We start from the raw sequence: 20829 nt of genomic DNA on the forward strand, positions 1-20829 counted from the left end.
GAGTGGGTGCTAAGGCTGCTGACTCTTGTCTTCAGGTTGCCTGAGAACCAGGCTGTCTGCTTCTAGCCTCAAGCCATGCCTGAGCTTGACCCTCCTTCAGCAGTGGCTGCCTGTGGTCCCCAGGCCATCCAAGGGCCTAGATCAGAAGAGCTGCCGCAGGGAGCCAGGGCCCGCTATGATCTCCGCTCAGCAGCCCCCATAAGGCATGTTCTTAACTCACCTAGCAGTAAATCCACACAAGACAGTTGTCATGAATACTGGATACTTAGGTCAACTCTGTGTCTAAATTTCTTTAATTTGCTCTAATGACACGGGATATTAATTCAGTGTTCCTCCTTGTGAACCCCTCCCCCCATTCAGTAACTGGCATGTACTATGTACATGTTTATTTCTGATACAAGTTTTACTAGGGATGTAGTTCAGTGATAAATGCTTATCTAGTATACCCGAGACCCTGGGCTCCAGCCACAGAACCACAAATAAAAAATAATGGGTTAAAAAAAAAAAAAGACAACCCCAAAATTTATTTGCCTAGCGCTCTCTCTCTCTCTCTGTTGATCAGTTGATCAATAGATAGATAGATAGATAGATAGATAGATAGATAGATAGATAGATGCGGATAGATATTAAAGAAAGAAACCTTTATTGTCTTTTCTCTGGTAGCTCCAAGTGAGTGGGGTTGCCTCTGTCATGACATCTCTCGCAGTGTAGCCTGAGCCCTACCTTGCCTCTGGAGCCCTGGGTTCTGGATGTCTCACAGACACTGAGCGCTCTAGCTTCCGACTTGGAACCCTCTGTGAGAACTCACCTTTTGCCCTGTACGTCTCCTCTGTTTGCCATCATGCTGGTTTATATTTGGTGATTTCATTGTTATGCTCCAATCTGGTGGAGGCTTTGCATTTCCTGTTAGTTCACCATGTTAAGACAAACAGCCCCAAACTCATCAAAATATTTCAAAAATGAACCGGAGTGCTAAAATCCTTAGCTATTGCTAAAAGTTATAGATGCAAAGTCTTCCCATCTAACTACCCCCTGCCAAGATTGATGTGCCGAGCTGTACACTTTGCTGAAGCTCATGGGGGGGCCTGCCCCTTTCTGAGCTTTTACAGAGGATGGGTTGGGGAGGTGGAGGAGAGGAGGAGGGAGAAAAAAAAAAAGAATCCCTGCCAAATGTTTAAAAGAAAACTGGTTGCAGTCCCTGTAACATTCATAGCATTCACCATGTTGGTTTTCAAAACTGCTGTGTGAGCCACAGAATCCCAGCAGCACAGCGCTTCTCAGCTAGCCTCAGTTTTCCTCTCGAGGAACTTAGCAGCATACAGGTCCACCCAGACACATTGTTTCCACCCAAAACCATCCGAGGAGAGACGGCCCCAGCTCGCTGCTGAGCCAGAGATGGTCTGCAGGCTCCTCCCATGTGTGTTTTCGTTAGCTAGTGACTGGCTCAAAAGCACAGCACCACGAAGCTGTTTACCAAACGTGGTGGCTTTCATTTCTTAATCTGGAGCTCTTGCTTGGCGCAGTCACACTGAACATGTTGACCCTCTGTGGTGGTTCCTTGCCTCCCTGGCTGCCCTTGTGTTCACCTATCATGGAACTGACCAGCAAGCATGGAGGGACTCCTGGATGGTGTGCTTTTCTTCCCACAGGAAGGTGAGCCAGGAAAGCCGAGTGCCTCCCCATTTCCTGGTCCTTTCTGTCTGCAGGACCATCTGCTCTTGTCACTGCAGGGACCTGCCCGAGGGACAGGCAATGACAAAGGATGCAAGATTGGACACCTACCCTACTAAGAGCAACACAGGGCTCCCCTTCACCTCCCCCACCCCTCACCCCTCACCCCCAGGATGTGAACGTGCCGATGAGCCGCACCAGCCCCTTACAGTATGAACAATTTCTCTCAGAGGAAACTTCCAGGATGGGATTGCTGACCTTTCGGAATTCCCTTTGTCGTTTCAGGAGCTAGGCTCTGAGTTAAGCAAGTTACTCGGTTTCGTTTTCTTTGATTTCTGACACTTTTGTTTAATAGAAAAGCTGGGGAAATAAAAAGAGAAGTCAAAATGCCTTTCATTCACTTTTCCCCCCTTTCAGATTTGCCAGTTTCTAGCACTCTGTCCCGCGTTGAAGCGGTTCTTCCCACCTGTCTCCAGTCTCCCTGCCTCCCCCTCTCTGTTCCCCAGTTTCCTTTCTCCTTGTCATTAACTTGTGAAAATCCCTTTGTTCCCCACCGGCCCTTTTTCTTTGGAGATAGGTTTCTCCATATTACCCAGGCTGGCTTCAAATTGGGTTTAGGGGATCCTCCTGCCTCAGCCCTCCTGCCTGGTGAGACGACTGGGGTTCATCACTTCTGGCTGTGTACCCCTTTACCCCTTGATACTCAGTGCTTATTTCGTAAGGACAGAAACATTTCCACGTGTAGCTACACTAACTCTGCCAGAGTCCAGGCTCTTTGTCTAATTCTGTCCTGACATTTCCTTCCTGTGTGTCCATCCCCACCCCCCACCTCTCCTGCTCCAGGGCTGTTGAGTCATGTGACCTGTGTTAGTCAACCTGCTGTGGTTCCTCCATCTCTGCACCAGCTGGCGATGTTAAGCCATCCCTCTTCTGGTTGGTATGATGTTGGTCAGGCTGAGTTCAAGGCACACTTCTGACTAGAGTACTATGTAAGTCTGGTCTTCTGTGGAGGGTCAGGTCAGAGGTCTTTATCTGTTTGCCCCTCAGTGATGATGGTAATTTTGGTAACCTGATTAAGACAAGCAGCTGGAGTGATTTGGACATAGGTTGTGTGGAATTCCCTAAACAGAGTGGAATAGTCTGTCTGATCTTCCCTTGCTCTGGGAAATTCTCAGAAAGTGAGTGAGATCATGAGTTGGCATGCAGATAAAGCCAGGGGAGGGCTGTCGTTTGGATGCCCCTGAGTCCTGGCACTGGCATTATGAAGTCATAATAAGGATCGGAGCTTCTCTAGAAAATTCCATTTGGGGGATGAGGATAATTAGTGGCATCAGTGGGTACTCATCCCCCCAGTGAGCGATACTCCTAGGTCTGATAATTGAGGTTTTACAGCTAAATCCACACATGTGCATTTCCCAGCCTTAGTACACTGCAGTTAGCAAGCTGGAGGAGGTTGGGAACTGTCCCCTCCCCTTCTGGGCCAAAGGAGATAAACCCATTTGCTACCCCTGTGCCTCCTGGGTTTCCTCAGAGCAGTGAGCAAGCAAACTGAGATCCCTCCGGATATGGTCTAGCTGTGTGCTGTTGACTTTGTAGGAGACACAGCTCGTGATTTTTTCCTTTGTATGTGTGAAATGTGAATGATTTAGCAACAATCTAGGGTTGTAGACAATACAGTGCCTCTAAGAAGCTATGGGCTTTTGTTGAGGCAGGCCTGGAAAAGCTCCATCCTCCTGCCTCAGCTTCCCCGTGCTAGGATTACAGTTACATTCCACCACAACCAGCTAATAATTCTTTTTAATTGATTCATTAATTTTTATGTGTATGACTGTTTTGACTGCACGATGCTGTCTTAGATTTTTATTGCTGTGAAGAGACACCATGACCCCGGCAACTCTTATAAAGGAAAACATTTCACTGAGGCTGGCTTACAGTTGAGGGGTTTAGTCCTTTATCATCCATGGCGGGGAGCATGGCAGCGTGCAGGCAGACATGGTGCTGGAGAAGGAGCTGAGAGTTCTACATCTTGATCCAAAGGCAGCAGAAGGAAACTGTGCCACACTGGGCATAGCTTGAGCATATAAGAGCTCAAGGCCCGACTCCACAGTGGCACAGTTCCTCCAGCAAGGCCACACCTACTCCAACAAGGCCACACCTCCTAATAGTGCCACTCCCTATGGGCCAAACATTTAAACATGTAAGTCTCTGGGGGCCATTCCTAGTCAAACCACCACATACATCTATGTACCACGTAGATGTCTGGTGCCAAAGGAGGCCGGAAGAGAACAGTGGATCCCCTGGAACTGGAGTTCCAGATGGTTTTGAGCTGCCATGTAAGTTCTGGAAATCAAACCCAGGTCCTCTGGAAGAACAGCCAGTGCTTTTAACCACTGAGCCATCTCTCCAGCCCCAGCTAATAATTCTTGAAGTAAGTCAGTGACAATTGTTTTTCTGTTGTGTCTGGTTCAGAATATCTTAAAAACAGAAATACTGAAGCGTGTGCTGAATCTATGTGTTCAAGTAGGGTCCCCATGTCTGCCCTGATACGATAGAAACTCAGACCAAGGCAGGGACATGCAGACTTGTGAGGCTTCAGTATGAACATAGAGGATTAGCATTCACTACCATACTTTCTGGAAGTCAGTGAGCTTCTGAGGGCAAGGGTAAGGCGCTAATGTGGTTGTTTTGTAATGGTAGTGATGAAATTCTAGGCTGGACTCTGGATGCAGTGGAGAAGGATGTTCCAAGCTGGGCTGGATACACAGTTTGCTCCCTCTTGCCTAAAGCATAACTAAGGAGGCCACACCTCAGCCTCTATTTCCTGAGGTGAAGTAGAGGTCAGCCCCTTGTGCTATGGGCCTTCTCAAGCTCTGAATTTTTTTTTTTTTTAAGCTCCCAGCACTCTGAGACACACTTCCACTTCCGGAACTCCCAGAGCCCTCCCCTGAACTTCCCGGCATTCTATGTGGCCCTCCGCACCCTGTTAGAAGCCACTTACTTATCTTTGGGCCTCTTCCTAAAAGGTCCTGAGCAGCTGATGTGATTCTGGTAACTCCTGAATCATTAGGGTTACTGGTGGTCATGTGTGACCCCAGCATAAAAACAAAACACAGCCCTCACCTCGAAGTGGATAAGAAGTAGTTTATTCTGGCCCAGATATGGCCCAGGAAAACAGATTCACGTATGTAGGAAAAGGCTACAGTAACTTTTGTCACAGAACAAAAGAAGTCGTGAATCGATGCATTTGCCACACGTGTTGACAGGGACACCGGGTTAGATGGGCAGGACGTCCCGCTTGGGGTTTCAGGTGCTACTGGATAACTTTAGCTTTAGGACTGGTGGAAGCTGGTGATCTCATTCTAATCTCTTTTATCTGTATTTCCTTCTAACTGAAGCGTTTCCTCCTGGGGCAGGGCGGCACGGGGAGGGGGGGGCAGTCCTAGGGCTCCAGTGGCTTAGGAAACTTAGCAAGAGCCAAGGAGCCTCTCCCCAGCGCTGTAAAGTCTGAGAGGAAACGCTTCTGCCTGCAGGTTGTGCAGGGGGCTCCAAAGATGCAGCTTCTGTGAGTCATCCCCTGCGCTCAGGTGGAAGGTCAGCAGTGCAGCTGCCTCCGGGTCATCCATGTTCCTAGAGGTAACCCCAGTAAACCCGGTGCATCATCACCCAGATAGACTTGGGTGAGAGTGTCTGCCTTTAATACCCTATCTGGTGAAAAGATGTTGGTTCCTGTCTCCCCTGCTAAACTCACAGAGTTTAAGTCAGATGCAGAGGTTGGAAGTGAGTGTCTATGAAGGGGACTGAAGATAGCTCACGATAATTTCGGCTCTCTGTCCGTGACATTCGTTGAATTCTCCACAACCATGAAGTCTGAGTCACTCTATCTGCTGGACCTTTATCACAGATGTGGCCCAGAGACTGTCATCTCTCTCCAGAAAGTATGCCTACGATCGAGCCAGAGCTGATTGCCTCACTGTGAGCTGCAGAGAATTCATGGCAATGGGGCCGGAAAACACCACACACTGTCTGTCCTTGGCCTGCCACTAAGCGTGGCTGCCCTGCCGGGCCTGCTTGTTTTTCCTGCCAGCTTTGTTGGTACAGAGGACTCTGCTGGTTCTGACAGGGGTATTATGGCATCTCTTTCCTTCCTTCGTCCCCCACTACTGCCCCTTCCAGCTGCCCAGTCCTTGTTCTGTGCTGGCAGAGGCTGGCTGGACAGAGCAGAGGACCCTGGGGGCACTCTGAGGACCAGGAGGACGGAGGCTATTGGGGTGTGCCTGTGTGAAGAGGGCGTAGTCCCTCAAAGCCTTCCTGGGCCACGAGGAGTCAGAAACGGAAAACGTTTAGTTGAGGTGTCTGTCCACCACTACCCCGACGCCGGCAGGAGTCATTCCTCTGAGGAGTCACTGGCTCCTCTGGGTGTCTCCGCTCTTTGCCTCTCCCCCCAGTTTGAATGAGCAAAGCAAGAAAACAGGCAGTTGTTGCAGAAGCTCTGGAAACAAAAGGTCACTGTTCCCACAGGGACAATGCGTCCTTCTCCCATGGCATTGTACAGATCCACTGAAAGAGCCCCAGTGAGAGCCAGCCTTATCTACATGGTCCCAAAGTCATCTCTGGTTCATATTTTCAGCATCCCTCCCTTTTCTCTTTGTCCTCCGTCTGTCACAGGAAGACTAGGTTGGGGCAGGGACAGATGTCTAGGGCTAGAAAACCCAAGGACACGACCTGCCAAGCTTCTGCCTCTGCCTGGAACACAGAGAAGAACTGATGCTTTGGCTTACCAACATGCATGAGTTAGCAGATCAGAGCTCAGGCTGGTGACATACCCAGAGACCCCGGGTGTAGGAGAGGAGGATCGTATAAAGCTCAGAGCTCTGTGGAAGGCAGGACTGGCCATTTAAGCTGTGTGGCTTCATCCCTGAACGGCATGACCCCTTAGGAGGATACACAAGGAGTGTGCTCAATCTTGCCGGTCTGAATGTGCCTGTAGTGTCCACGTCCTGTCGTTCGAAGCCTACTTTCCTTGTAACATCCACCCCCTATTGTCTCCACTGAAGTGTCCCCAGCCTGTTCTGAGGGGAAGATGAAGAGTAGCTGGGTCCGAGGTAGCTTCCGTGAGCTAGATGGAGGGAGAGGGTGTGGAGGTATTGTGACTGTCAACAAGCCTGTCTGGCAGGTGGCAGCCAGGGACATTTGGTCCTACGGTCCAGGGATTCTGCCTTTGGCCTGGGAAGCTAGCAGATAACCGTGTCATGAATATGGCTATTGGACTGCCCGGCGTCACCTACTGGGAGAGGTGCCCATTGCTCTCTGGCCCCCAGAGCATAATTACATAATTACATTTTAGCCCTAGCACACCAGCTTCATTTCCCATGGATGGGAACAGTCATGGGATTCAGGGCAGTACTGCCCAAGTCTTAGCTGAGGGTGGCTCACCAAAGGTTTTTTTCAGACAAAAATGGCATCCCTCCAGGTGGTTCAGCTCACCGTCCTCATGGCTTTGCAGAGATGTGAGAGAAGATGGACTTCCGTGTGCATCCCGGTGAGTTTAGAGGGCTGCGGGTGTGATTTGCGCAGGAGAGCGAGCACTGCTTCTCACCCAAACCCACTTTTCTCCTGGGCGATCACATCCCCATGCTGTCCTTAGGACCACCTGCCCACTCAAAACTTGATCCTCCCTAGGATAGCTCCTGGCCCGTTCAGAGGCTGCCGGCCACTGATGCTTGGCAATGATTCTGTCGTAGTAGTTGTTTGTGTTTGGAATCTCCATAAGGGCAAATGCTGATAGCTCGGTAGACACCCAGAACGGGCTGTGTGGCGTGCAGCATGGCGCTATCTTTTACTGTCTGCTCTCAGGCTGTCATCTCTACCTGCCCGGATGACCCATCATGGCTCCATCGGTATGTGGACAGGAGCTGAGATGCAGTAGGAAGGACCCAGGCTGAGCGCCTATGACCAGGCACAGGCTTTCAGTCACCAAGCTGTATATCTACAGGACTCCTAGGAAAGTTTTGTTAGGTCGCTTGTGGAGGCTAGAAGGCCAGATTGGACCTCAGTGCGGAGGCAAAGACTGGATATGCAATATGAGAACAGGATTTTTTCAGCATCCTTCCAGCATGCCCCACCCTCTGAACTCTGTGGGAGTATGCAGAGGCCTAGACTGCAAGTCCTGACGAGCCGCCGGAGGCTCTGTACAGAAGTACCCTGTTGGTTCCATGTTCCACAGACTCATATGGGGACCTCTAAGTGTAATTCAGAATGATGCTGAATAAGCACACCCTTTTGCTGTGTCTGAGGCCGGGGCACCCCATACAAACCGGGGCGCTGTCTAGGGGCAATTCTGGAGGGAGATGTGTCTACTTCAGTCTTTACCAGGATTCGTAGGCAAGAGGTTCATGGGCTGACTGTTCCCCAAGGCCTTCACCACGTGGCCGTGAACCTAACATGTCCCTTTGCTGTTTGCTGTAGACAGAGGTATCCCCACTCACACATAAGGTGTGCACATGCACACACACCAAACAGACACAACACAGCCCCAGGAGGGCACGGGGAACTGCCAGCCCAGATCGGCATGGTGGTGCATACCCATAATCCCTAGGAGATGGAGGCAGGAAGATCTATAGGAGATGGAGGCAGGAAGATCTTCTGTGGCTACAATATGGAGTTAGAGACCAATCTTGGTCACATGAGACCTCAAAAAATGAAAAATAATGATAGCAGAGTCTACCCAAACTCCTCTTCATGTTGATATATAACTACCGTCGTATGTTCTTGCTGCTAAAATAACTGCCTTACACTGGGTAGTTTGTAACAAATAATTTCCTACTGTTCTGTCGGCCAGAGTCATAGTCAAGGCAGGAACAATGTATGCTGAGGACCCATGTCTACCTCCAAGGCGTTAACTGGCAGGCTGTGTCTTCACGTAGTGCAAGGGAAGGAGTGTGGAAGAATGCTAATCCATTCATGCAGGGGGAGTGAGGTACCCTGAGGACTTCATCACTTCCCTAAGACCCTACTCTTGAGAATGATCACATTGGCAATTACATTTCAATGTATGAAGTTTGGGGGAGACATTCAGACCATAGGAATAAAATATGACTCATGAAATACCCTCTTGTACTCTGTTTGGCTAATAGTCTACAAACCAGACACCTCTGTGTCTGCATCTCAATTCCCTTCATCACCTCCCCAGATCCTCCTGAGTTCTTTCCCAGGCAATTCTCCTCAGAGCCCCCCATTCCCATCACCGTAGATGGCTTTAGTTACTTTTTGAGTTTAGCGTAAGGTACATACCCTCTGAGCTGACTTTCTCATGCATCATGGTATTTTGGAACTCATGTTTCTGAGTGTCCCACTCTGTGTTCCTTCCTTACCGTTCTATTGCATGGGTAAAACACACTGTCTTCCCCTGACAATGGAACAAGGGGATGGCCAGTTTTGAACTACTGAATTCCTTTGTACAGTGTGAATTGTTACAAATGACAAGTTCTTGTAAAAGCCCTCTTGGTGGCTTATGTTTTCTTTATTTTTTTGTTTTGAGATAATGTCTTGCTATGTAGCCCAGGCTTGCCTGGAAATCCTCCTGCTTCAGCTCCCGAAGGCTGAGATTACAGATATATACCACCATGTCTAGCTTGTTCCCTTTTGTCTTGGGTAAATGCCTGGTCTTGGGATCATGGAGGAATCAGCACACATTGATCTGCAATGGCCGCACCACCCCCCACCACAGCATGCAGAGTCCAAGGACTACAAGACCTTACCAGTATTGGCTGCTTCTATCCATTCTTCACCTTCCAATTGATATACTGGCAGCTCATGACAGTTTTAATTTGAATTTTCTTGAACAAGATGACATGCAACACCATTTCCTGTTACTGACCACCAGTAAATCTTTCGTGAGGTGTTTACGTCTTTTTATTTATAGGTGCTATAGCTTGAATGTTTCCCCAAAGCTTGTATGTTGCAAAAATTAATCCCTAATGCAGCGGCGTTGGCAGTCAGTCCCAGCTGAGGTACTAGGAGCATGAGGCACCACCTTCATGAATGGAATCTCCACCACAGGCTTATGAGTGGATCCCTCATGAAGGACAAGCTCACCACTCTTGCACATGTGTGCTATCTCTTTTTCCCTTCCATGCCTTTCTCTCTTCCAACCCTGAATGATGTACCACCCAGAAGGCCCTTTCCCTATGTGCTGGTTAACTTTCTGTCAATTGGACACAAGCTAGAGTCATCTGGGAAGAGGGAACCTCAGTTGAGAAAATGTCTCCATCAGACTGGGCATTTTCTTGATCAGTGTTTGGAGTCGGAGGACCCAGACTTCTGTGGGCTGTTGTAGAATATTATTTTAAGGTGTGTTACTTTTGTTTATGTTGCATTTGTTTAACTCTGTGAAGCTGTGTTACTGTGCCTGTCTAAAACACCTGATGGTCTAATAAAGAACTGAACGGCCAATAGCAAGGCAGGAGAAAGGAGAGGTGGGGCTGGCAGGCAGAGAGGACATATAGAAGGAGAAATCTGGGAAAAAGAAGAAGTAGCCAGAAAAGGAGGAGAACTCCAGGGATCAGCCACCCAGTAACAGAGTAACAGTAAGATTTACAGAAGTCAGAGAAAGGTAAAAGCCCAGAGGCAAAAGGTAGACAGGATAATATAAGTTAAGAAAAGCTGGCAAGAAACAAGCCAAGCTAAGGCAGGCAATCATAATTAAGAATAAGCCTGTGTGTGTGTGTGTGTGTGTGTGTGTGTGTGTGTGTGTGTGTGTGTGATTTATTTGGGAGCTGAGTGTCAGGGCACCCCACCGAAAGAGTTAAAAACAAACAACAGCGGGTGGTACCACCTCTGGGCAGGTGGTCCTGCGTGGTTTAAGAAAGCAGGGTGAATCTGGTGGTGGCGGCGGCGGCGGCGGCAGAGGCGAATGCCTTTAATCACAGCACTTAGGAGGCAGAGGCAGGCGGATCTCCGTGAGTTTGAGGCGAGAGGCAGGATAGTCAACAAAACTATACAGAGAAACCCTGTCTCGAAAAAAACAAAAACAAACAAACAAAAAAAGGAAACAGGGTGTGAGCAAGCCATGGGAAAGAAGCCAGGAAACAGTATCCCTCCATGGTCTCTGCTTCAGGTACTGCCTCCAGATTCCTGCCCTAACTTCCCTCACTGATGGGTTGTGACCTGGGAGTTGTAAGCCAAAATAAACCCTTTCTTCTCCAGGTTGCTTTTGGTCATGGCCTTTAGTACAGAAATAGAAAACAAACTAGACATGGGAGCCCTTGGCCTGTAAGTAATCATTTCCTTGTTATTATAAATTACCCATTCTCAGACACTGCTACAGCAACATGAAATGGACAAAGGCAGCGATTTCGGGGGAGGAGTAAAATACAGTGTATAGATCAGTTTCTTATCACTGTTACCAAATATTAGCCTAACAAGATGGTGCTTAATGGAAGAGGGTTTGTTTTGGCTCATGGTTTGAAGAGGCACAATGTGTCATGGCAGGGAAGGCATGGTGAAGGGTGGCTCCTTGGTTGTGGGAGTGTGTGGGAGCTGCTTATTGTATGGTACCAATCAAGAAATGGATCAGGCAGGAAAGGGGATTGGGGTATATGCCCCAAGGCCCACCTTCCCAGTAACCTCCTTTCTCCAGCTAGACCCCCACACCCTAAAGATTCACAATCTCCACAAACAGTGCCACTAGGCGGGGGCCACGTGCTGAAATATATCAACCTGTGGAGGCACATTTCGCATAGAAACCGAACAGTGTACTACCAATATCTGCTTGGAGCTGTGGCTTTTCTTCTCATCTTAACCATGCCCTGAGATGAGTGGGGCATGAGTCTTGATTAAGGCCCTTTAGTGCTTTCTGAGTGTCCTATCTGGAGATCAGTAAGATATTTTACCCCGTTTTCTTCTAGAAACTCTACAGTCATTACACTTTAGTCTGTGATCCATTTCAAATTTGACTCTAAGATTAAGGTTTTAACATACATATTTTCTGTGTATGGCACACCCCCTCCGTACACTATTTGGTTTACTTGGTAACATTGTTAGATGCTTAGGGCGATGCTGAATGGGTAGGGACAGCTGAAGTCAGTAATACACCATTCATTCTCAGTACCTGACAGACAGACAGATAAAAACAACTGGTCATGGACATGACCTAATTGCCATAATCAAAACATTACATCAGCGAATGAAGGGCCTGAGTTTGATTACATAACAGATGCAGTTCAATGCTCACAGAACATCTGCTCAAACACAATGCTAGCCATGAAACGTCTTCACAAGGCTTAAAGATTAAAATCATAGACTGCTAGGGCACAGTAGAATGAAGCCTTACTTGTTTTATTTTATTTATTTATTTGGTTTTTCGGGACAGGGTTTCTCTGTGTAGCTTTGCGCCTTTTTCCTGGAACTCACTTGGTAGCCCAGGCTGGCCTCGAACTCACAGAGATCTGCCTGCCTCTGCCTCCCGAGTGCTGGGATTAAAGGCGTGCGCCACCACCGCCCGGCGAAGCCCTACTTGTATAATGAAATATAGTTATGTATTTATACATGTATTTACATAATAAAAAGAAAAATCTCTAAATGTGTGACAACTTTTCTTGGTATGCCATGGGTCAAAGAGGACTAAAAGGGGGCCGGGCGGTGGTGGCGCACGCCTTTAATCCCAGCACTCGGGAGGCAGAGCCAGGCGGATCTCTGTGAGTTCGAGGCCAGCCTGGGCTACAGAGTGAGTCCCAGGAAAGGCACAAAGCTACACAGAGAAACCCTGTCTCGAAAAACCAAAAAAAAAAAAAGAGGACTAAAAGGGAAAGTCCCACATTCCCACCTGTGTGGGCTTACAGACATGGCGGTGTGTGAAACTACAACGGACTGGACGGGACTTGAGCCAGCCCAACTCCTTCCTGACCAGCTCCACCCCAGGCCCTCGCCTGGTGTGAGCCTTCTCGGTGTCATTGCCAGCCCTGAGTCTGGGGGCTCGTTCACAGCCTTGGGGAATGCTGTGTGCTTGCTCTTCACTCCTGCAGAAAATGCCACAGTACAGACCTGTTTCCTCTCAAAACGTTGTTTAGAAAATGTCCTTCACGTTTCTAGTCCGGGCATTCTTTGAGTAGCTTACCCAAAGGCTCTTCCATGGAGACAAGAGGAATGTCTTCTTCCCGTGTTCAGACGGTCTGAGAGAGCATTTGGAAACAACACGGTCCATTTCTGTAACGTTAGCGAGTGCTGCTAACGACTGTGACGTGTCGTGGTACCTAGACTTCTCCACTCAGAGTCGTCTGTTTGATTTTACAGAGTTCATCGGCTTTGTGGACACTTAGTGCGGAACAAATATCTCTTTGAATTCATTCTGCAGTTAGTTGAGTGGGCTCTAAGAAGTCAGACTTGTCCACAACTCCCATAAAGGTTTGTGCTGAGCAAGTTCAACTGCCCAGAAGGGCCCTTCCAGAACACCCCAGCACTTTTCTATGCAGACACTGGAGGGCCTTTTCCTATCACCATGGCCCACAGTGTGATGCTCCACAGCGCCACCCTTCCAGGACCAGGCGCCTGGCAGAGGTTGGCTAGGCTCTCTCCAGCATCGCTTGCTGCTTTAGGGAGTTAGTTGTGCATGGACTCAAGTCCGGAAAACAAGAGCCTCCTGGCGACAGGCAAGCTGTAAAACGGCCTGGAGAGGTGGTGAGCTGAGGTCACTGTTGGTCTGGATTTCTAGCTCCTGTACTTGGCGGGACTAGGAGCAGCTGACGCCGACCAGCCCGGATGGCCTAGGCAGGCAGGGCGGCTCAGGGAGGATGGATACTCCACGTCGGATGGATTGTCCTCCTGGTGTCAGGAGGGGAGGACTGCAAGGAGCACTGGATGCTGGGGTCATGGTGGGTGTAATATCTGCTCTGCACCCCCTGCCCATGGTACCCAAGATGGGAGAGGTGGACAGGAAGAGGCAGAGGATGCTTGAGTCACGATGGGTGTGGTATCCGCTCTGTGCCCCCTGCCCATGGGACCCAAGAAGGTAGAGTTGGGCAGGGAGAGAAGGGTCAAAGGTGGGGTGAAGTGTAGTTCAGCGCCCCCTGCCCACAGGAGCCTAGATCGGGGATCTGCAGGGAGCAGCAGATGCTGGGGTCACGATGGGTGGAGTGCAAAAGTGTCTTGTGTTTCCCGCCCGCGCCAGCGCAGCTCCGGGAGTCCCATAGAGGGCGGATGCTCGGGAGGCGCACTCTGGCCCCGCGCCACTCCCCTAAGTGATCAAGCGTCTGAGGGGAAAAGCGCCCACTCTGAGGCACTGCGAGCCGGTGCCCTTCTCATGCCTTCTCTACCCGGGAGCGCCTGGCATGCAGCATCTCTCCCACACGCCCAGCGGCGATGGGCATTGGGCTGGGGGCGGGGCGGAGCGGGGCGGGGAGGGGGGGGCAGGTGGCCACGTGGCCTCGCAGGAATGCGCGGGCGCGAGGGCCGGGCGCGTCCCAGGAACGGGCAGGGACGCTGGCCAGTGGGCACCAGGCACGGCCCGCTCTGGCCAATCACGGCGAGGTGGGCGGGGCTTCCCCCGGAGGGCGGGGTGGGAGCGCATCGCGGGCGGGGCGCGCGGGGGCCGCCGGACAACTAGCGGACGCAGACGGCGGATGGCGCCCGGCCCCTCGGTGAGTGAGCACGGCGACCCCTCCTCTCTCCCCAGGCCGCTTGCGCGGGCTGCTTGTTTGCTTTAAAAGTTGCACTTTTGCCCAGCTCCCCAAAGTAGCTAAACCCCACCCAGGGGTTTGCGGGACCAGCGCGCACAGTGACACAGATGGCAGCGAATAACCAACCCTCCCCCCCCCCCCCCCCCCCCCCCAGTTCAGCCTCTGTCCCTGGCACAGGACAGCAAGGAACTCCCAACTTCAGTTTTAGTTGCCCCCAAACCCGGTCGGTATTCCTCTCTCTGGGCCCATCAGCCCCTACACCCCCACCAGACTTAGCAGTGTCTCTAGACTCAGGGCAGCAAGAAGCACCCCCAAATGTGCAGGTGGCCCCTAGGCACAGACAGAAGCAGGCGGTCTCTCAACATTGAGGTATCCCCAGGCATGGGTAAGGCATCCTGCAGCCCTCTATGTCAGTGGGTATCCCTAGACACAAGGCCATGAGAACCCCCCAAAGTCAATGGGTGTCCCTAGACCCGGAGCAGTGAGCAGCCGCCTAACTTCAGGGAATGCCTTTCCTAGACACAGACAGCAGTCACTAGTCCCTAGCATCACAGATGCCCCGTAGCCTCAGGAGAAAGTCCTAGGGCATGTGCAATAGTGACTTGCAGTCTCTGGGCTGGAGATTTGGGGTGAATTCACAGGGCGCTGGAATTGCCTGAAAAAAAAGTCAGATTGGGGCGTTTGAATGGAGATGCTTAGGATCCTGATGTCCCCTTAAGGTGAAGGTGACTGCTGTTTTGTTTGTTTGTTTTTTTATTTTATTTATTTGCCGCCCACCATTGCTCAATAATCAAGATCTTGGTCTGATGTACAGTAAATAAAAGCAGGTGTCTAGGCCCGGGACACTCTGTGGGACCCCATGTTTTGAATGCAGAAGGATGTTTGGGCTTTAGTGAGTATGTCAGTTCCCAGAGGGCCTTAGACAGTGTTTGGTGTGGACTCTAATGCAGGGTGCGTCTCAGTTACAGCTTTTGCTGGAGTTCTTGTGAACTCAGGTGGCTACAACCCTTCATTCTTTTCTTTGGCTGGGCCACACAGTGAGCTGTGTGAATCTGGGCAAGGGACAGCCTTTTTACTCCTGGGTGACATTTTTTTTTAATTGATTGAATTGAATTCTTGATTGAATCTAGGTCCTTGCACAGGCAGCACAGGTGCTGGTAGCTACGGCCCAGAGCACCTTGTTAGGCAAAAGCTCTACTGCTAGGCCTCTCACACAGCCTCACTTACTAGTCAGAGTCTGTGTTGGCACTTAAGTTGAGGCCAGCCTGGGCTACAGCAGTGAGACCTTTCATATAAACAAGGAGACAGGGCTGGGGTGTGGCTCAGAGGCAGAACACTTGCCTGGCAGGCAGCAGGCTGGCTTGGATCCCCACCCAGTAAGTGCCAAATAAATAAATAAATGCATAGATAAAGTTGTGAAGGCTTAAATGAGAATGCCTCCCACAAGCGCAGACCCTTGGATTCTTAGCTCCTAGTTGGTGGTGCTGTTTGGGTGGGTTTACGGGGCCTTGAAGGAGGAACTATGTCCTTTGAGGTTTCAAAGCCATGCACCATTCCGGATGTATTCTCTTTTGCTGTATGCTTGTATGTAGCTCCAGATGTGAGCTCTCTCAGCTTTCTCCTCTAGCCGCCACACCTGCGGCCATTGCTCCCCTTAGTGATGATGATGGACTTGCATCCCTTAGGAACCACAGGAACCTTTCCTTCTATAAGCTGCCTTGGACACGGTGGTTTACCACAGCAGTAACAAAGTAACTAATAACATACATATCTAGAATCTCCATTTTACCAAAAAATAACTTTTATCAGAGAAGATTACTGAGGGTTGTACTTAGTATCTTTAGATGTGTGCCACTCCTTTCCAGCTCCAAGGGCGCTCTCTCATTTCGTTGGCTTCAGTATCAAACACAATTTACAAGTCACTGTCCAGAGTTAGACAGCAAGTAGTTCGTGGCTTCTCAGAGGGAAGAGTTGCTGTGTCTGGTGACGCCCATCATTTCTTAGCTTCACCATACAGCCCAGTTATTGACAAAGGAGTTTTAGCTACTGAGGGATGAGGTAAAGCCGGTTATTGGAAATGACTGTTTGTTTTTGAGGAGTTTGGATTAGAACCATGTCCTCATGCTCGCACAAGCTCTGCTACTGAGCTACACACCTCGGCCCTCTTTATCTTTTAGCGTTCGGTTCTTCTAGATTCATCGAAGGTATTTATCAAAATACGCCTTGGTATTTTGATGTGCTGCTGCCTCTGGTGAGTCTGGAAGCAAGCACTGGCAGTTCTAAAGGGTGGGGAGAGCTGTGTGCCTGGGCCCTAGGTTCCCTGATGGAGTCACTGCTAGCCCTGCGGCTGTCCACTCTTGGCTTGGTACTGCTCCCGTGTGAAGTCGCTGGGAGGCAATGTGTATAAAAACCCGCTCAATACCAGGAAGTGTTCTGTGTTCACCAGAGACAAGTGAAAATGCAGCAACTGTGGCTGTTGTCGTCTGTAGATAATAGCATAAGCCATTTTCATAATTGAAAGAAACCCCTGTTGTATAATACGTCATTCTTTAATTGCACGACTCAGAATAGTAAGTACACAATGGAAGGTTGTGTCTGGAGCTAGGCAGAGCATATTGCCATTCATTCCTGAGTACAGTTTGCTTGGGTGGAGAGGTAAATAGGCAAGGCTGGGTTAGACGGAGTGGGATGCACCGTTAATTATTGTTGGGGCAGAGCTACAAGTGTTATTAGCTGTGCTCTCTGGAGATGTGAGTTGGGGACAGTACATTGGGGTGGGTGTTCTAGGACCGGCAGCTTGGAAGGGTCTGAAATGAATTGAGAACTGGTGTCAGGTGATCCGTGAGTATATCTGTGGACAGGTAGCAAGGTATTGGCCTTGACTGTGCACGGGACCTGGGCTGCAGCTTCTGGAGACGGGCAACATCTATAGGAACATGTGGGGTACAGTGTACCTTAAGAAGGTCCTGCCATCAGCCCCTACACGAGTACACCCCCTTCAGGGTCTTCTGCCTTACTGCCTTACTGGACACTGACTTTTGCCTCTTTCTGTATGTGAATTTTGAAATCTTGATTATGAAACAAAGCAGTAATTTTTCATAGTGCTGTGGTCGACCTCTCTCCACCTTTCCCTTTTTTGCTTTTCCTTGTCACGTTAATGTACACCTACTAGTAGAAAGTGGTGTCTGTGGGTTGTTACATTTTTTTTTTTTTTCCGAGATAGGGTTTCTCTGTGCAGCTTTGCGCCTTTCCTGGAACTCGCTTTGTAGACCAGGCTGGCCTCGAGCTCACAGAGATCTGCCTGCCTCTGCCTCCCGAGTGCTGGGATTAAAGGCGTGTGCCACCACTGCCCGGCCTATGAAACCCTTTTCGAAATAAACAAAACGAAATAAAAGAAGGAGAAAAGACATGGGAGAGACCAAGGAAACAAATGTGTATGTTTGGGTTTTTTGATTGGTTGGTTGGTTGGTTTCAGTGCTAAGGCTTGTGCCAGCTGGCCAGGTCCTTTGCCTACTTACTGTTTCATTCTATTTATTTGGTCTATTTTTTTTAAAAAAGGAAAACGGAGTCATGATTTCAGTGTGGTTCCTGGCTTTCTTTAAAGAATTTAAGAATAATGAAGTACTCTTTGGTGCTCATCTCATTAGTTGTAAGCTCAGGATTGGAGGCCCAGTCTTTGGAGAGGATAAACGGTCTGGTACCGGCGTGGTGAGGCAGCGGGCTGACCCGTCAGGCCAGGCCTTGTGTCATACAGTGGTGTTTCCACTTGGGCCCTGATGGTGCTGACCATGGTGACCCGATGGTGAGGACCAAGTGTGGATGTGTCCAGGGGATTTCATAGTCCTGCGACTCCACGTCTGAAGGCCTGGATTTGTGTATGAGGACCCGTGGAGTGTGTCATCGCAGTGTGTGGGCCCAAGTCTGGCTAGGTCAGGGGGGTCGCATGGGTGGGGTGCTGTTGAGGCCCTGCAGAGAGGAGCCTTTCTGTGTGGGCTTGGCCAGTTTGCTTCTTGGCACGGGCCTGCCTTCTGGCTTCAGAAGAGACAAGAACATTGATGCTTTGCTCTGAAGCTCTTGACTCAATGGGGTGGGGGTGGAAGCAGCCCATGGTGAGCTCAGTCACAGAGCACTGCCAGCTGCATCAGAGAAATGGAGGGGCAGAGCTCTGTAGCACGAATCTTAACAGGTCTTATTAGTAAAAACAAACCTGGAGCCAGGTATTGGGGTGAATGCTGGAAGATCAGAGAAGCAGAACAAGCCACAGCCACCTCACCTCACCAGTTCCTCAGCTGATCTTATTTCCTCAGACTGGAAGCCTCTCAGCTGAACTGCTGCTCAAAAGCCTAAAAGCTTAACTAGCTTCTAGTTCCTTGTCCTCACGCCTTAAATACTTTCTGCTTCCTGCCATCACTTTCTGGGATTAAAGGCTCTTGTTACCACACCTGGCTGTTTCTAGTGTGGCCTTGAACACACAGAGATCTGGATGGATCTCTGCCTCTGGAATGCTAGGATTAAAGGCGTGTGCTACCACTGCCTAACCTCTATGTTTAATATTGTGGCTGTTCTGTTCTCTGATCCCAGATAAGTTTATTAGGGTGTACAATATTTTGGGGAACACAATATCACCACAGAGCTCAGGTGGGCACCACCAGCTCCATCAGAGAAGTAGAATGGCAGAGCTCAGGTGGGCACTTTCTCCATCAGAGAAACAGAGGGGCAGAGCTCAGGTGGGCACCGCCAGCTCCATCAGAGAAGCGGAGTGGGAGCTGCTCTGTGGAGCATTGTGGGAGAGGCCGTCTCTGAAGGCGTGGTCCTGTGCTGTGTAGCGCCGGCCACTTTTCAGTCAGAGCCAAAGACTGGAACTCTCCCATTTGCTTCTGAGAATGTCAGAGGGACACAGTTCTCCACGGACAGCCCAGAGCTGAGGGTCTGAAGTGGAAGAATGCAGCGAAGCCTGGGGCACTGGCCTGGACGGGGCAGGCCCTCTGCTTTTGAGGATAGAGTCTAGACATGCAGGCTTTGGATGACTTCACAGAAAGGAATGAAAGGTGCAGTGTTTTGCCAGGCAGCGCAGGCAATTGGGAAAGTAATCATAGGTACTCGAAGCGAGGAAGGGAGATTTATGTCTTCCAGGATGTGCGGTCTCCTCAGTGGTTCTCGGTTGAGGTGGGAGGGCTGTTTCTGAGAAGGCGTCTCTTCCGCCCTCCATTGTGTCTAGACAGAAGGTCAGCAGAGGGTGGGACTCTTGCGGTGAGACCACAGGGAAGAGGAGGAAGCCGCCTGAATTTACCTGTTGTCACCTTGGGAGGTTTTCAGTTCTGTACCAGGTGCGTTTTGCAGATGGCTCACCCCATTGTCCTTAGTGAGCGCCTCTTCTTTTAATTAATCTTTTTCCATACAATATGTTCTGATCATGTTTTCCCCATCTCAACCCCTCTCAGATCCTACCCACCACCCCACCCACCCAACTTCATGTTTTCTCTCTCTCTTTAAAAAGAAAGGGGGGGGGGGTAAGAAAATCAAAACAAATAAGAAACCTGTAAGACAAAAAAAAAAAAAAGGCAAAACAAAATGAAACAGAAAGCGAAAACAAACAAGCCAACCATAGAGTTTGTTTGGTGTTGGCCAACTACTCCTGGGCACCGAGCCAACCCTGGAGTGTGGTTGATACACCCAGTGACACTCTACTGGAAAAAACTGATTTTTCTCTTTGCCAGCAGGTATCAGTTGCAAATAGCCGCTTGGTTAGGTGTGGAGCCCTGGGTTTACTTAGCCCTCTCAGGACTGGCTTGACCCTGTGCGGGCCTCTGTGAGCTCATATGTGCACCAGTGTTGTTGTGTCCGGATGACGCTGTTTCCTTGGGGACAGAGTGACAGATGTGGAGGTTGGAGTAATAACTCTGTAGGTGAGAGCAACCGAAAGCCAGGACGGGCATTAAGCGGGTCTGTCCATGTTTTCACAGGACTGCATTGACCCTGCAGGGGAGACGGTGGAGGCAGGAAGGCCCATTCTGAGTTGGTCATAGTCCCTGATCAGGTGTGGGAAGTGCTGGCCAATGGTCAACCAGCTTTGGGAAGATGGGAAATTGAAACTACCTGCTTTGCTCGTGGATCTGGACCTGGGTCTAAGAGAAAGAGGAGAATTGGGGGTGACCCCCGGGGGGGTTCTGTTTATCGAGAGAGGAAGAAGCCAGCAGGAGGTCAGGTGCCCAGGTTTGGCAAGAGAAGTGTGCAGGAAGGGAGCCTGTTGATCCATAGAGGTAGCCTCTGATGGCCAGGCTAGGAACGGGTTGCTGCTGGTGGCTGCAGAGACGGTGTCTGAATGTCGGCAGCTGGTTTGTGGAGAGAGGAGAGTGGAGAAGGACCCTTCTCCCGAGGGTCCTATGTGTTGCTAGAGTTTTCCTGCCTGGCCCACAGTCAGGACAAATCTCTCTCACCTGCCAGTCCCACAGCCGCTCAGACCCAACCAAGTAAACACAGAGACTTA

General features: G+C 50.0%; 1 protein-coding gene across 1 annotated transcript in view; it reads left to right on the plus strand.

The window, feature by feature from the left end:
* The first annotated feature begins 14240 nt into the window (after window positions 1–14240).
* Arhgef10 (Rho guanine nucleotide exchange factor 10) overlaps window positions 14241–20829 on the plus strand; it is a 91460-nt gene continuing 84871 nt past the window's right edge. The window contains 1 exon segment of the mRNA XM_052751763.1: window positions 14241–14303. Within this exon segment, the coding sequence (XP_052607723.1) occupies window positions 14286–14303 (18 nt within the window). The 5' untranslated portion in view covers window positions 14241–14285.

Source organism: Peromyscus californicus, unplaced genomic scaffold, assembly GCF_007827085.1.
Source record: "Peromyscus californicus insignis strain IS unplaced genomic scaffold, ASM782708v3 Scaffold_23__1_contigs__length_62951481, whole genome shotgun sequence".
Lineage (NCBI taxonomy): Eukaryota > Metazoa > Chordata > Mammalia > Rodentia > Cricetidae > Peromyscus > Peromyscus californicus.